The 17,644-nt window shown below is 38.9% G+C and overlaps 1 protein-coding gene across 4 annotated transcripts in view; it reads right to left on the bottom strand.

Moving 5' to 3' along the window:
• PTPRA (protein tyrosine phosphatase receptor type A) overlaps positions 1-17,644 on the bottom strand; it is a 189,082-nt gene that overhangs the window by 63,835 nt on the left and 107,603 nt on the right. For 3 of the 4 annotated variants that reach the window (XM_060119964.1, XM_060119963.1, XM_060119965.1), the window contains 2 exons: positions 5,909-5,987; positions 4,433-4,774 (listed from right to left, as the gene is read on the bottom strand). In XM_060119964.1, coding sequence (XP_059975947.1) covers positions 4,433-4,774; positions 5,909-5,981 — 415 coding nt within the window. In that variant the 5' untranslated portion in view covers positions 5,982-5,987. Of the gene's footprint in view, positions 1-4,432; positions 4,775-5,908; positions 5,988-17,644 lie in introns of those variants that run through there. The other variant, XM_060119966.1, reaches the window with a different exon arrangement.

Genomic DNA, 17,644 nt, shown 5'->3' with positions numbered 1-17,644 from the left:
ATCTCAACGCAAGAGTCAACACCATGTTTAATGAAAAACTACTGAGATCATCCTCCTTAGAGTCAAGTCCAAAACAAGTCTATCAACTTTTACTATTATTTCCTAACTTTGTTCTAGAGGTATTCACCAATTCATTTAAACAGAAGAAAAGAGATCTAAAAATTTGGAAATTTAAAAAGAGATATTTGCAGATGAGATGATTTGAAAACTTATGATAATTGAAGAAAATTATGTCAAACATAAAGGAAATTAAGATGATCAGCATAAAATATATTGTATGTACAAAAATCAATGGCCTTATGTTGTACAGCTAAAACTAAAACAGTATTATATGTCAATTGTATCCCAATTAAAAAAAATAGGTTTCATAGCCCCAACAGCAACCAGTTAGAGGATACCATATTCCACCTATACTAACAAAAAACAAAAACAACAAAACAAAAAGAAAAACCTTTGAAATATGTAGAAATAAGCTGAACAAAACATGTGCAACACGAGTGGTGAAAATTTTAAAACACTTCCAAGAAATACAAAATAAAAGACTTCAGCAAATGGAATATGCAGCATTCTTGGATAGGAAGAATTAAAAATATCAATTGTCCCTGTTAATCTATAAACTTAACATGATCTATAAAAACTTTATTCCAGCTATACAAGTTGATTATAACACGTATGAAGAAAAATAATCAAGAACTGCTAGCAAAATTCTGAAAAATAAGATTAACAAGGGATGACTCATCTTATCAGACATTAAGTATTTTATAAAGTTACAGTCATTAAAACAGTGGGGGGACTTCCCTGGTGGCACAGTGGTTAAGAATCCACCTGCTAATGCAGGGGACACGGGTTCGATCCCTCGTCCGGGAAGATGCCCCCATGCCACGGAGCAACTAAGCCCGTGCGCCACAACTACTGAGCCTGCGCTCTAAAGCCCACGAGCCACAACTACTAAAGCCCGTGCACCTACAGCCCGTGCTCTGCAACAAGAGAAAGCACCACAATGAGAAGCCCATGCACCACAATGAAGAGTAGCTCCTGCTCACGGCAACTAGAGAAAGCCCGCATGCAGCAACAAAGACCCAACGCAGCCCAAAATAAATAGATTAATTAATTTAAAAAAAAACAAAACCAACCTTAACATTGGCTAATAGGGCAGACTGGATAAATACATCAAGGTAAAGCCATACAATGAGGTAGCCCCTTACTATAATATAGAAAAAGTATGATAGGCTAACTGAAAAAAGTAATGTGTAGAAATGTACACAGTACATTTATTATCTGTGTTATAAATGGAAGAAAAAATGTATATGTGTGTGTGTGTGTATATAAATATATATATATATATACACACACACACACTTGTTATTTTAGAAGAGTGAAAAACAAACTCAAAGCCAAGGTCAATAGAAAAGAAAAATTAAGATTAAAGAATTAATTCAGGATATGTCCAATATCCAAGTAATAAGGATTTTAGATGAAAAGAACAGAGAAAATGGAAGAGGGAAGAATATTTTTGAACAAATACAAGAAAAATTTCCAGAACTGAAGGACGAAAGCTCCAAAGCTCCTATCCCAAAATAATTAATGAAAGAAAAAGACCCACATCAAGACCCATTTCTATGAAATTTCAGGGCACCAATGATGAAGAGAAGATCTTTAAAGACACACAAACAATTAGGAATCAGGATAGCAGTAGAATTCTCCAAGCCTGTGAATTAGAAGTCAGTTAGGACAATGCTTTAAAAATTCTAGGGAAAAAAAATATGTCCTCAAATTCTATACACACCCCTAAAGATATTTTTAGACATGTAATTCCTCATGCAATTTACCTCCCATGGACCCCTTTCTCAGGAAGCTACTGGAGGATACATTCTACTAAGTGATGGGGGTAATCCATGAAAGAAGACAATATGGAAGCCAGGAAGCAGCAAAGGAAATTCCCAGAATGATAGAGAAGGGAAATCCCAGGCTGACACTTGAGTAGCAGCCCTAGTGATCAGAAAAAACCTAGGCTTCAATAAGACAATGACAATGGAGGACTCAGGAGGACGATCTCTAGGTAAAAAAGAAATAAACAGATTATCTAATAGGTCTGACTTTGTGGAAAACTAACTGTATTACAAGCCTATGGAAAGTTTGGGAAGAAGCGGCTTCCAACAGCAAAAAATAAAAGGTAATTATTAAATCCAGAAAAAAGTTGTACAAGAAAGAAAAAATAATCACATCACAGCTCAGCATGGAATAGTATTATATAGTCACAGTAATATAAAACATCAAATACTGATTTTACCAAAAGTTATGATGTAACAATTATGGGAGGCTTGATAAAATGGTGGTGACATGGCAGATGTGGGGTTTCAGGCTGTAACACCTGATGTACCATAAAGTTTTCCTTCTACTGATCTTGAATAAGAGCCACCAGTGAAAGGCAGTCTCAGCCTCCTCTGAGACATAAAATGTGTTAACTGTATAGTAACTGGTTTCTCAGCTACGGCATAATTTGGACCTACAGCAGATTATAGAAAACTCGGTTCCCTAACAGCAGTGTGGAGAGACCACAGAAGTGAGAAATAGGTCTTACTTGCTACTTGACAGCCTTCAGATCTAAGGCAAATTATTTAACCTCTAAGGTCTTACATCAAGCAACTACTAAAAAGAGATAATTACTCCTGGTCATCTCACAGAATTGTTAAATGAAAGACAGTACAGAATAGAAGAGCACAGGCCGTGAAGACAGTCAGTGACAGTCTCACCTTTTCCATTTACTACTTCAGCTTGTACAAGTTATTTTGCTTTTCCTCTCTAAGCAACGGCCATAATTTACAGAAAGAAATAAATTTTTACACCATTACTCAGTATGTGTTTGTGTATAACTGAAACAAAAGTTTTACAAAATAATATATGTAACATGAAAAGAATAAAAATGGAAGAGGACACACACACAAATTTGTGGTGGCTCACTAAACTGATTTCAAGAATCGGTCATGACCTGTGCTTTGAAAAACACTGTAAAACTCCTTCACCTATAAAACATAAAATAGAACCTACTTAATAGGATCCATAGGATACTTCACAGGAATTACTTCTATAAAACTCATTGTACGATGCCTAACACTTAAAATTAGTGCTTACCATATGTAGGCCCCATTATAAATGTTTTACCCATATTAACTTGTTTAATCCTAACAGCTCCTTTATGAAGTAAGTACTATCATCATCATTCATTCTTATATACTGATGAAGAAACTGAGGTAAAGAGGTTAAATAGACTTGCCTATTGTCACACAGCTAGTGTATGGCAGAGTCAGGATTCAAAATCAAGTAGTGTGGCTCAGCAGATTGTGCTCTTAACTGCAAATGCTGCATAACCTTTATAGTAGAAAATATGGGATTAAAGCTGGCAGGTGCAGGGCCTGAGTTGTAAGGTCTAGCTAAAAGATGTCATCAGCAAATGAGATTCAATTCAGTAAATATGCCCCCCAGGAGCCATATGTGATTCCATCTGGGGCACTCACCTTCTAACAAGGAAAAAATATGAGCCAAGGGGATAAGACCAAAGAAGAGTAACTGATTTTTGCTAGAAAAGGAATGACAATTATATAGCTGTCAGGGAACAATTATTTCCTTTACTACTCACAGAAGCCCTTTGAGGGACCCCCTCCAGTCCTCGGAAATTTGCTCTACCCCACCTGGTCTCAGATTTAGGTCTCTGATTCTATCTTCAAAGCCACTTCCACTTCAACCAGTGATTGATTCAAGAAGAGAAGTGGGCTGGGCTGAGGCCCTGAACAAACTGGCAGTGTAACTTAACTGTTTCCCTGAATTCCTCTTCCTAACTCTACTCCTGGCCACAGGCCTTCCCCTCTTATCTAATTGTTATAGACACCCAGACCCCTTCTCCTTCCCATGGTCTCCATGGATCCCTTCCCTTTCAAGGCTAATACTATTACTCAGTTTCACTATCCTTTCATCTTCAGTCTCTCACATCATCAATTAGCTCTCCTCTTTCTCTTATATTTTCAACCTTCTTCTCTACCATTAAACATGATTAAGTCTCCCCAGTCCAACCAGGATCCCATGCAAAGCAGGATAACCTCCAGAATCTATCTTCTTACCTCCTTTTTTTTTTTTTGGCCACACGGCACGCAGGATTTCAGTTCCCTGACCAGGGATCGAACCTGGGCCCCCTGCATTGGAAGTGCAGAGTCTTAACCACTGGACCACAGGGGAAGTCCCCTATCTTCTTTCCTCTTAACCCTGTGTTAACCAGATATTCCTGAGAATCCCCTATATCTAGGTTTCATTACTTTGTGCTTGGGTGATTTTACTTATTTCAAGAAATTTTACAGCTAGAAAACACAAACAAAAATAATAAAAGGGTGAACAAACTCAAAGAGGTAACGAAAGAACAAATAGAAACCACCTCTAGTACCTGAAGGAGGAAAGGTTTCTGGAGTGGTTGCTGCAGTGCTGGCATTCCCCTCCCAAGGTTCTGTTCTGGTATCTGTGAACTGGTTATCTGGAAGCCATGTTCCATTTGGTGAAACTGCAGTGACTACAGAATTGGTGCTTACTGTTCTTGTGGTCCCATTGTCAGAGTCTGAAGAATTGACAGTGGTTACATAGGTGGGTCCCAGAGTTAGGCTTGGGCTGAATGTTGGTGCCAAGGAAGGAGAAGTTATTGAAGAAGTAGGATTTGAAGTTTGGGTCTCTTCTTTAAGTGGTTCTGCTGTAGATGCTTTAATAGATCTTGTAACGCCTACTGAAGGTGAAACTACAAACACAAAAAAACAAGAAAACACCACACAAAGAATTTGAGAGCTCAACAGGTATGAGGCACAAAGCAGCAAGCCCTTATTACACTCTCAAACACTTGGAGACCAATGAGCAGATACATACACATACACCTCACACTTTTATTTTATTATCTTTTAAAAAAATTGAAGTATAATTGATTTACAATGTTGTGTCAATCTCTGCTGTATAGCAAAGTGACTCAGTTATGCATATATATACATTCTTTTCCATTATCATTTGTCCTAGGAGATTAGATATAGTTCCCTGTGCTATATAGTAGGACCCTGTTCTTTATCCATTCTAAATGTAAGAGTTTGCATCTACCAACCCCAAACTCCCAGTCCATCCCTCTCCCTCCCCCTCTCCCCCTTGGAACCACAAGTCTGTTCTCTATGTCTGTGACTCTATCTTTGTTTCCTAGATAGGTTCATTTGTGCCATATTTTAGATTCTACATATAAGTGGTATCATATGGGATCTTTCTTACTTCACTTAGTATGATAATCTCTAGTTGTATCCAAGTAGCTACAAATGGCATTATTTTGTTCCTTTTTTTTCGTTCTTTTTTTATGGCTGAGTAGTATTCCATTGTATATATGTACCACATCTTTATCTGTTGATCGACATTTAGGTTGTTTCCATGTTTTGGCTATTGTGAACAGTGCAGCTATGAACAGAGGGGTGCATGTATCTTTCTGAATTACAGTTTTCTCTGGGTATATGCCAAGTAGCACATACTCTTGTTTTAATGCTGAATCCTTCCCTCACTTCCAAAGGATTACTGTCTAATGGAGGGAGAAACTGGATTCTTTACTTAGTTCCTCAGAATCAATATATGAGTCTTAAATAGCAACCATTTTCTTTTCTTTTTTTTAACTTTTCAGGAATGAATACATAATCTCTTTATTTAAAGTAGTATATGGTATATAGAACAATGCTGAGCATAGCATACACTATAACCCAGAGATGTGCAAAGACATTTTACTATCACTTTTAAGTAAAACTTTAATATTTTTTCTTTCTTCAGTACCACCGAGGCCTTCAAATTTGGGTCGTTAAACATAAAACCAAAATTCTATTCCAAATACCAGTCTTATCAAATGGCACTTTACCTATGGTAGTGTTGTTGGCACCAACGTGTATCAGACCACTGCCAAGCAGAACAAGAAGGAACCAGGAATCCATGTTGACCTGGAAAATAGAGAGCCATTTTAGATAAGGTCCCATTATACTGTAACTATGTCCAAACTACTCACCAAAGGAGTATTTTGGGCAAACTCTTCCTAGCTATTAAAGTGCACACACAGGACCAATGATCTTTTGGGAGTCTGGTAAGCACAATTCCCCAGGAATCCAGCTACTTAATTGAATCTTTACACAACTGTAAGTAAGAGCAGTGGTTCTGCACCTTGGCTGTACTTTAGAATCACTAAAAGTACTTAACAAAAATAAAATCCCTGTGCCAGACTACATCTCTGGGGGTGAGAGGCAGGTAGCAATCCATTTAAAAGCTTCCCAGTTAATTGATACGTGCAGCTTTAGTGTCTTCAGAATGAGAAGTATGGAGAAGGTAGGTTGACTGCATGAATGTACTACCCTCCAAAGCAGACATTATACAGCTGTTCTCAACCTCTTATTTCACTTCAAACCATATCAGAGGGCTATGGTACATTCCCATTGGTAGTAGTGGCTCATTCATCCATTCAGATGTCTATGCCCTATACTAAGCTAGATACTAGGGAAACAACTAGGGAGCAATACACTCCGAGGTCCCATTTTCATGAAACTCACAGCCTAGAGGTAATTTAATATGGTAGTGACTCTCCAAGGGAATCAGCACATGCCTCTCCACCAGGCACATGACAATCTCTGAGGGAGCGTGGAGAAATGCAGGTGGTTTATGCACATCCCAGGAGTTTGCCTCTGATACCAATAACCATGCCTAGCAGGGAACTGGGTTCAGCCAGTGGCCTTCCCAAGGTACAGCAATACAAGATTTGACCAGTTCCCCTCTTCCCCCCGACCATTATCCAAAATTGGGAAAGCATACAATTCCCTCCATAAGGGTTAGAAAACAGATTGGAAGGCTGATTATTATGTATGTATCCATGTCTATTCTTGATAAACCAATAGGACATGGTTTTAGGAAAAATAACAGTGTATTTGCGGGGAGGGGGTTAGACCATCACCTCATTCCATATATCAAAATAAGATCCAGATGGGCTGAAAAATTAAATGCTTACAAACACATTTTAAGAGGGAATAAATGAAAATGTGATTTCAGAGTGAGGAAGGCTTTTCTAAACATAAATGCATTTTAAGAAATCACAAAGGAATAAATCACAAAGGTAAAAATGGAATATCTGACAATAGAAAAAAATAAAAGCTACAAAATATAAAAGAAATCAATCATAAACAATGTTCATGGATAGGAGGACTCAATATTGTCAAGACGTCAGTTCCTCCCAACTGGGTTTATAGATTCAGTGCAATCTCAATCAAAATCCTACCAAGCTATTTTGTGGATATCAACAACTGGTTAAGTTTATATAGAGATGCAAAAGACTGAGAATAGCTAGCTCAATACTGAAGCAAAGTTGGAGGATTACTGTAAAAGCAAATAGTAATATAAAAAAGCAAATAGTAATCAAGGCAGTGTGGTATTGGTGAAAGAACAGACAAATAGACCAATGGAACACGAGAGAGAACCCAGATATAGACCCGCATAAACATAGTCAACAGATCTTTTACAAAGGAGTAAAGGCAATACAATGGAGCAAAGATAGTCTTTTCAAAAAATGGTGCTGGAATAGCTTGGCATACATACACACACACAAAAAATCTAGACACAGACCTTATACTCTTCACAAAAATTAACTCAAAATGAATCACAGACCTAGATGTAAATATAAAAGACTCCTGGAAGATAACATAGGAGAAAACCTACATGACCTTGGGTTTAGCAATGACTTTTAAGATACAACACCAAAGGCAGAGCCATAAAAAAATAATCAATAAGCTGCACTTCATCAAAATTTAAAACTTCTGCTCTGCAAAAGACAATGTCAAGAGAATGAGAAGACAAGCCACAGACTGCGAGAAAATATTTGCCAAACACACATCAGGTAAAGGACTGCTATCCAAAATAAAGAACTCTTAAAACTCAACAATAAAAAAACTATCAACCCAATTTAAAAAGTCAGACCTGAACAGACACCTCACCAAAGAAGATACAAAATGGCAAAAAAGCATATGAAAAGATGTTCAGCAACATATGTCATTAGGGAATTGCAAATTAAAACAATGAGACACCACTACACACCTATCAGAATGCCCAAAATCCAAAACACTGATAACATCAAATCCTGGTGCTTCTGCAGAGCAGCAGCAACTCCCATTCACTGTGGGAATTCAAAATGGTGTAGCCACTTTGGAAGGCAGTTTGGTGGTTTCTTACAAAACTAAACATATTCTTACCATATGACTCAAGCAATTGTGCTCCTTGGTACTCAAAATAGAACTCAAACTACTGATGGGAATACCAATTAGCCTATAATAGCAAACTCCTTTCCAGAAAGATTATACAAGAATCTTAAAGGTGCCCACATTGTTTTCTGACCCATTTCCAAGTATATGTACTTGGAAATGAGTATATGTAAATAATCTGAAACTCAGATTAAAATGATATGGAGCTATTCATTAAGTGGAAAAATGCAAACAATCCAAATACCCAAAAATAGGGAAAATAGGGAAAAGTCAGTAGTATTATGCTGCTCTTCAAGACAATAATTGTTGCTATTCAATATGCTATATTCGAAGAATTTAAGAAAATGGAACAAGTCCATCATTTTTAAGCTTAAAAAAACCCATCAGATCAAAACTGAATATAGGGACTTCCCTGGCAGTGCAGTGGTTAAGACTCCGTGCTCCGAATGCAGGAGGCCTAGCTTTGATCCCTGGTCAGGTAACTAGATCTCACATGCATGCTGCAACTGAGTTCACACACCACAATTAAGGAGCCCAAGAGTTGCAACTAAGGAGCCCTCGAGCAGCAACTAAGGAGCCCGAGAGCTGCAACTAAGACCTGGCACAACCAAATAAATAATAATAAAATAAGTAAATAAATACTAAAAAAACTCTGAATATACCATTTGATCTCAACTAAATTTATGTATGTATATGAATGTATATGCATGAAAGTAAGCCTGGAAGAAAAAATCTATAAACATTTTAGCATAGCATTTTTTGATTTTTATTTTCTTTATATTGTATTTTATTTCCAAGATTTTTCAAATAAGGAGCATGATATTTTTATAAATAAAAATAATAAAACTAAGTTAAAAAGAAAATAGATTTCGGGCCTCCCTGGTGGCGCAAGTGGTTGAGAGTCCGCCTGCCGATGCAGGGGATATGGGTTCGTGCCCCGGTCTGGGAGGATCCCATATGCCGCGGAGCGGCTGGGCCCGTGAGCCATGGCCGCTGAGCCTGCGCGTCCGGAGCCTGCGCGTCCGGAGCCTGTGCTCCGCAACGGGGGAGGCCACGGCAGTGAGAGGCCCGCATACCGCAAAAAAAAAAAAAAAAAAAAAGAAAATAGATTTCACTACAAAGCATGAATATAAGAAGCAAAACTAAAGGAAGGAAACTGCAGAGGAAAGTGAAGTGAAAGAATTCAAGGAAAAGAACAAATGCATACTGGATGGCAAGTTGGAGAGGATTTGTATGCATAAACTAGGGAGTGAGAGGCATGTCAGAATTTAAGAAGAGCCATGTCAGTAACAAGGTATATCCATGGACCACAACCAGGAAAACCATCGTAAAGGCCTCATTCTTCCCAGAGGATATAAAGACCCTCAAGTAAATTCCTGTGACTTCTGACACCCTGACTAAACTGCAACTACACCTATGCTTAACTTTCCCTCCTCCAGTCTCCAAGTCTTTCATTCCAAGTATTCCAAAGCTGCAAAGTCAGGAAGTACAGTTGAGATTTCCTCAGTCCTCTAGGATGCCATATGCAAACCATTTTTCCTGGAGTCTGCTCTAATACACCCTGTTCTTGAAGGCTTTTTTGCCTTATGATTTCCTGGCACTCACTTGTCACTGAAGACACTGCATTGTGGCTCACAGTTTTCTTCCCATTCCAAAGTCCTGATATTCTCCTGAAAGATTTTGTTTCAACATCTTTACAGATGACAGCCACAATTCACATCCAGACAAGTTTCTGAGTTCCCTGACTTCCTCAACTCCAATGACCTTATACCTCCACTCCACTGGGGCTGGTCATGACAATGGCTGTGCTCTAGATTTTGTCAGCACCAGGAAAAGCTCTCATACGGAATCTTACTTTCCCACTCTCCAACCCATACTCCCTTACCCTTGCAGTTCACACTCTATTATGTCTACTATACCTGCACTTTGACCTCACCCAGGCTTTCAGTCCCTTGAACCTCTAATTTTCTTTCCAATATCTCTGTTCTGTCTTTATTTCCTTCTCTACTCAACCAAGAAAACTTGGTGTTAGCTCAATCACTACCTTGCCAATATCCTAAATTCTTTTGCTACGTTGTTCTTCTATTACACCTATATGGGGGAAATATTCCCAACCCTGAACTAATCCAACTGTCAGCCTTACACCTGGACTGCCAAATGCTCCTTAAGAAAATCAAACAACCCATAAGGTTAAGATCACTGTTTCTGCCTCAATGGAACTCTGAACACTTTCTGCAATCTTTCTATATTTCCCTACTCAGCTCTCTCTCTAATGCTCCAGTGATTTCAAAGAACCTCCTCTCCTCTCCAACCATCTCCTCTCACATCCTTGGCTGTTGGCCTTGCCTTCACTTCAGAGGTAAGAGAAACCACTACACTGGGACACCCTTACCTACCAGTCACCTTATTTACAAATTTCTTCCTTCTCTGCAATTCCTCCCAAGAACCTCAGTCCCTTAGGAACCTTGTCCTGTAGATCCTCTAACACCATCTTCTAGGTTTAACGCCCTTTCATAACAGCATTTAAACACAATTAAGAATTTCTCAAAGAAAAGAACTCCTTTTCATCTATATCAATCCTCCAGCTAGCATTCTCTCTACTCCACTTCACAGCCAAATTTCTAGAAAGAGTTGTCTCCATGGCAATCTGGCTTCTTTTTCCACCATTCCACTAAAACAGCTACCTCCATATTTTTAAAGAATGAGCTCTTTAAAAATATTTCCAACTCATTCACAAAGGTCTATTTTCCTTGATATATAAAGGAGTCCTACAGATTAAGAGATGGCAAAAGAGTAAAAGAGATGAAACAGACAATTCACAGGAAACTAAATAGTTCTCTTAAATACTGATATAAGAAAAAATGCTTAAACTCACTCATGATCAAAGAAAGCCAAATTAAAGCCATACTGCACCTATCAGATAGGCAAATATAAAAAATATATTAAAAAACTTTAACAACACTGCGTTGGGGCAAGGGTTTGTGTAAACAAGTTTGTGTAAACAAATACTCTCATATGATCTGTAAATATTTATCAGAATTATGAAAGCACAAACACTTTGACACAATTCTACTTGAGAATTTTACAGATATACCCATACTTTAAAAGTGACCAATATACAGGTTATTTAATGAAACATAGTCTGCAATAGAGAGAGACTGAAAATAACCTAAATGTTTATCAATGGGAGAGGGAGACGTGTTTAAATAAATTATGGCATATTCATAAAATGGAATACTATGCAGCTGTTAAACAAAATGAGGCTCTTTGGAGATCATTTTATTTCAGCACACAAGCCTTTTATTTTGAACCATCTTAAAAATAACTTTTGTGGGACTTCCCTGGTGGCGTAGTGGTTAAGAATCCGCCTGCCAGTGCAGGGGACACGGGTTCCATCCCTGGTCCGGGAAGATCCCACATGCCTCAGAGCAACTAAGCCCATGCGTCACAACTACTGAGCCTGCACTCTAGAGCCTGCGAGCCACAACTACCGAGCCCACGTGCCACAACTACTGAAGCCTGTGCGCCTAGAGCCCGTGCTCCGCAACAAGAGAAGCTACTGCAATGATAAGCCCGCACACTGTAACAAAGAGTAGCCCCCGCTCTCCGCAACTAGAGAAAGCCTGTGTGCAGCAATGAAGACCCCACACAGCCAAAAAAACAATAATAACTTTTGCAAAAAAACTCAGAATTCATGAGAAGAGGGACTTCCCTGGTGGTCTGGTGGTTAAGAATCCGCCTTCCAATGCAGGGGACGTGGGTTCGGTCCCTGGTTGGGGAACTAAGATCCCACATGCCGCGGGGCAACTAAGCCCATGCACTCCAACTACTAAGCCCATGCACCACGACTAGATAGCCCACGTGCCACAACTACAGAGCCCACGTGCTCTGTATCCTGCATGCCACAACTAGAGAGCCTGCGCACCACAACTAGAGAGAAGCCTGTGCACCACAACAAAGAGCCTGCATGACTCAACAAAAGATCCTGCATGCTGCAACTAAGACCCAATGCAGCCATAAATAAATAAATAAATATTTTTAAAAAAATTCACAAGAGGAAAAGCCCACTAGTATTTCTTTCTCCTTCGCCCATTCCCCTTTCTCTTCCTCTCTTCCCCACCCTCCTCTGAGTGTGTGTGTCTGTCTGTCTGTCTCTCTCTCTCTCTCTCACACACACACACACACACACACATTCTTTGTTGTTAAATCCCTCAACCTCTCTGTCACATCTGATTTATTGACATCCCATACTCTCCCAAATTTATCTCTTCCCCATACCTCTCTCTGAATTGAGGATTTTGAAAGCTGGTTCTATGACGAAGGCCTAGTCTTGACACAGATGAACAGTTAAATAGTTTGAATCTGAGGGAAATATGCACTATCAAACGTCAGAAGGAGACCAGCCCTCCCTTTCAACTATAGTCTGCACGATGCCAGGAAGCCTGTGCACAAATTCTAATAGCAGGAATGGTTCTGCCTTGTCACAGGATGATTTTTAGATGAGCTATTTGTGATACTTTTATTTTATTTTAAAAATTAGTTTGTCTGACAACTTCTTTTAAAACTAAATATACACCTAGCTTTATGACCCAATAATTCCATTTCTATATATTTACACAAGAGAAATAAGAACATATATCCAAAAAAAGACTAGTACAAGAATGTTCATAACAAAAAGCTGAAAATAACCCAAGTAACTATCACTAACAGAATATATAAATGGAAAGTGGTTTTTTCTTACAATGGAATACTACTCAGTAATAAAAAGGAAAGAACTACTGATACACACAAAAACATGGATGAATCTAAAAAACATCATGCTGAGTGAAAAAAGCCTTACACAAAAGAGTACATAACATATGACTCCATACAGACGAAGTTCTAGAAAAAGCAAAACTAATCTGTGGTGGAAAAATCAGAACAATGGTTGCCTGGGAAAGAGATGGAGGATTTACTGAAAAGGAACATGAGGGTACTTCCTGGACAACAGTAATATTCTATATGTTGACAGGGAAATGGGTTGTGTGGGTATATGAATTTTTCAGAACTCACTGAATGATAACTTAAGATTTGTGCATTTCACTGTACATAAATTTTGTCTCTAAAAAGATTCCACCCATAAACACATGTTGTAAATGATATGTATGCTTAAATAACTGGGAAGAAGTACACTGATATACACAACTTACTTTGAAATACATTAAAAACAATATGAATTGATGAATACAGGGGATGGATAGACAGATACAGTAGAGTAAAATGTTAATTGTAGAATTTAGCTGGGTGGATATAAAATCCTCTCAACTCTTCTCTACATTTGAAATGTTTAGAATAAAAGGCTGATTACAAAAATCAGTTCTGAGAGAACTGGTATTTTCATGGTATTGCATTGCATAGTCTTGGGACATAGTATTTTGCCCATTTAATCAAGTTTTTAGTATTTTGTCCATTTATTCAAGTTTTTATGTTAAAAGTGTTACTGTATTTTTTGTCCTATTTCTTCCTGTTTTTTTTTTTTTTCCTTTGCGGTACACGGGCCTCTCCCGTTGCGGAGCACAGGCTCCGGACGCGCAGGCTCATCGGCCATGGCTCACAGGCCCAGCCGCTCCGCGGCATGTGGGGTCTTCCCGGACCGGGGCACGAACCTGTGTCTCCCGTATTGGCAGGCAGACTCTCAACCATGCGCCACCAGGGAAGCCCTCTTCCTGTTTTTTTTTTATATTAGGTTACCATTATGAATGGAATCTTTTTTTTTAAAATTTCAGCTTCACTAAGGTAAAACTCACATATAAAATTATAAGATATTTAAAGTGTACATTGGGGCTTCCCTGGTGGCGCAGTGGTTCAGAGTCCGCCTGCCGATGCAGGGGACACGGGCTCATGCCCTGGTCCGGGAAGATCCCACATGCCGCAGAGCGGCTGGGCCCGTGAGCCATGGCCGATGAGCCTGCGCGTCCGGAGCCTGTGCTCCGCAACGGGAGAGGCCACAACAGTGAGAGGCCCGCGTACCGCAAAAAAAATAAAAATAAAAAAATAAAGTGTACATTGTGGTGATTCTATATACATATACATTGTGAAGGAATTTCCCCCATCTAGTTAATTAATACATTCATCACCTCACCTGTTTATCTTTTTTGGGGGGAGAGAAAATTTAAGTTCTAATCTCTTAGCAAATTTCAATTATACAATAATTGAGTGTTGTCAAATATAGTTACCATCTTTTATGTTAGATCCTTAGACCTTATTCATCTTCTAGCTGAAATGAGTGGAATCTTTTAATGTTATTTATTAAAAGATTACTTTTCTTATATAGGAAAGACATTGGTCCTCCTCCCCTTCACTGAAATTATAAGCTATTAAAATAAATAAATAAAGCATGCTCATTACAAGACATACAAACAGGGAATTCCCTGGTGGTCTAGTGGTTAGGACTCAGTGCTTTCACTGCCATGGCCCGGGTTCAATCCCTGGTCAGGGAACTAAGATCCTGCAAGCTGGGCATGGCACAGCCAAACAACAACAACAACAACAACAAAAGACATACAAACAGAACAGATGGATATAAAGAAAAATCTAAGTCTCATTCACCTCCTGTCTGTCCCATTTCCCAAAAGTGATCACTAAATACTTTCTTTCATACCCTTTAGAGATTTCCTATACTATAAAATTATATACCTACACATAAAAAATAAATAAATAAACAGGATAGTAGATCTGCTTCTACAGCTTGCATTTTTACTTAAATAATAAATCCTGGACATCTTCCACATCAATACTTTCCAGCTACTTTTCTTTTCAGTAGCCGCATAGTGCTTTATCATATGGATATACCACAATCATTTTAACCAGCCTTTCTGTTTGCTTTTGTTAGGTAGGAGTTAACTCCTCTATCTTACACGTTTTTAATATTAATTAATTAATTAATTTTTCGCTGCATTGGGTCTTCATCGCTGCACGCAGGCTTCCTCTAGTTGCGGTGAGTGGGGGCTACTCTTTGTTGCGGTGCGTGGGCTTCTCATTGTGGTGGTTTCTCTTTGTTGTGGAGCACGGGCTCTAGGCACATGGGCTTTAGTAGTTCTGGCTCACGGGCTCTAGAGCGCAGGCTTGGAAGTTGTGGTGCACGGGCTTAGTTGCTCCGCAACATGTGGGATCTTCCCAGACCAGGGCTTGAACCTGTGTCCCCTGCACTGGCAGGCGGATTATTAACTACTGTGCCACCAGGAAGTCCTTACACTTTATTTTTGATTGGGCAACAGTGGTCTGAGTAAAGACAGAATTATATACTCCAGGAAAGCCAAATAATGGAAGAAACTCAAGCTTATACATTTTTCATTTTTTTCAAACACCCTTGTGAATAATAAGCCTTTGGTTTATGAGTATAGAATAAATGAGCAGGGAGGCTTTGGGAGATGAGTCATGAAGGTCTGGGCAGTTCCCTAATTTATTGGACACAATGGCATACACACTGTATCCTTTCTCCTATCCCACCACACCCAGACGAAAGGCTAATATACAGTTCTTTTTTCATTACAAAAACATTTCTTACTTAAAAAAATTTGTTTCCACTGCACATACATTAGGGAGATAAACCAGGAAAGTTTAACATTCAAATAACAAAGGAAAACCAAGATGCCATTAGCGATACTTAAAAGCCTTAGGACAAACAACAAAGGAAGTTCTGAAAAATTATAGCTATTGTTTTCCTAATATTTTAGTGTCTAAGAACATTTCCTAAATGTTCTTAAAATTCAAATTCAGCATAGCAGATCTGAGACATGCCCCAGGAAATCATGTGGAGGCTGAATTCTGCAGTGGGAACATGGATGGTGGGCAGTGTTCACTGGCTGTTAAATCACTCACACTTGCCCTCCCATCTCAAATCCCAGTTTGCACTGAGCACTTGGTATGCTTCCTCTCACTTAATCCTTCCCAATCCTATGATGCTGATATTGGTGTTATTACAACTTACCATGCTGTGTACCTTGTGTGGGAGGGAGTCTCTCTTGAATTGCAATCAATTATACATGCTTACACACATTCCAGGGGTAAATTATTTGAAATATATATACTGCACCCAAGATGAAGGAACCATCCCAGGCATATTGAGTATCTAGTAAAGAAAGAATTTTTGAGCTTCTGGCCAAAGAGAAACACTCCTTGCCCAGATGTACACTCCCTGTCAATGGACCCTGAGGTCCGGAGAGACATGCCACCCTCACCTAAGAACAAGGAGAGGAAGAAAGAAAGAAAACTGGATGCTAGTACTAAGGAGAACACGCCCATTCCTCAGTTAGGTGTAGACAAGTGACTAAATTCTGGCCAAGGAGATATAAGCTAAAGTATATTATGAGATCTCTAGGAAGGTGGTTTAACAGGGAGGGAGGTAGGGAGTCTTTTTTCCCTGTCCTCTCTCTCCTGTAATCTAGAATTCAGATGTGATTATTAGAGCCCCAGCAGCCATTATGGGCCCTGAAGTGACTTTCAAGATAATAGAATAGAGAGCTAGAAAGAGACCAAGTTTTCTGATGACACTGTTGAACTGCCATACCAGCCCTGCTTACTTTCAGATTTCATATATACAAGAAAGAAATAAACCTATTTTCTGATATATGCAACCAATCCCAATCCTGATACAGATAGTTATAAAGAATAAGACCAACTCCTAACATTATGACTTGCTATGGATAAGGAATGGAAATGATGAGGGTGCTCTGAAATGCATTTTCCTTGGTGCTCTTGCTAGGAAGCACAATGTTGCATACATTTGCTAAAGAAAAAATGTTACAAGCAATTAATATTATGAAGTTCCCACTAGCAAAGGAGAGCTCAGCCAATCTGCACATTCTCCAGAGTAGAGACTCTGGCTGTGACAGCTTCCAGCAAGAGTCCATCTATACAAAGCTAAGCATTCAATAGTCAATACATTGATAAAATATGATCAAGTATCAGGTACAATTTATCTCAATACTTGGCCTTTTATCTCAGTTAACGCTCAGAGCAACTCTACATGAGAGATATTCTTCATATTCCCATTTTGAAGATAAAGAAATTGAGAGATGGTCACATAGCTGGTAGTTGTAGAAGTAGAATTCAAATCCAGGTCTACCGGACTTTTCTTCACATATCACTGTTTGACCCTTCCAAGCTTAAAGACTGTTGAAAGATGTCTCCCATGTGTGGAAGAAACAAAGTGGCAGCTAGGAATGTTATGCTCTGCCTGAGCCTTCTTCTAGAGCTTTTCAGGTTCTCTGATTTGAGAAAAAGGCACCTAGATGGAGAGTTCAGTTCCTTCAGCTAACTGTTCACTCATTAACATTATGTTATTTATTATTAAGATCAAAAACTATTTTTACAACTATAAT

This window comes from Mesoplodon densirostris, chromosome 16, assembly GCF_025265405.1.
Source record: "Mesoplodon densirostris isolate mMesDen1 chromosome 16, mMesDen1 primary haplotype, whole genome shotgun sequence".
Taxonomy (NCBI): domain Eukaryota; kingdom Metazoa; phylum Chordata; class Mammalia; order Artiodactyla; family Ziphiidae; genus Mesoplodon; species Mesoplodon densirostris.
The sequence above is the reverse complement of the archived record's forward strand: the minus strand, read 5'-3'. Positions and strand labels throughout refer to the sequence as shown.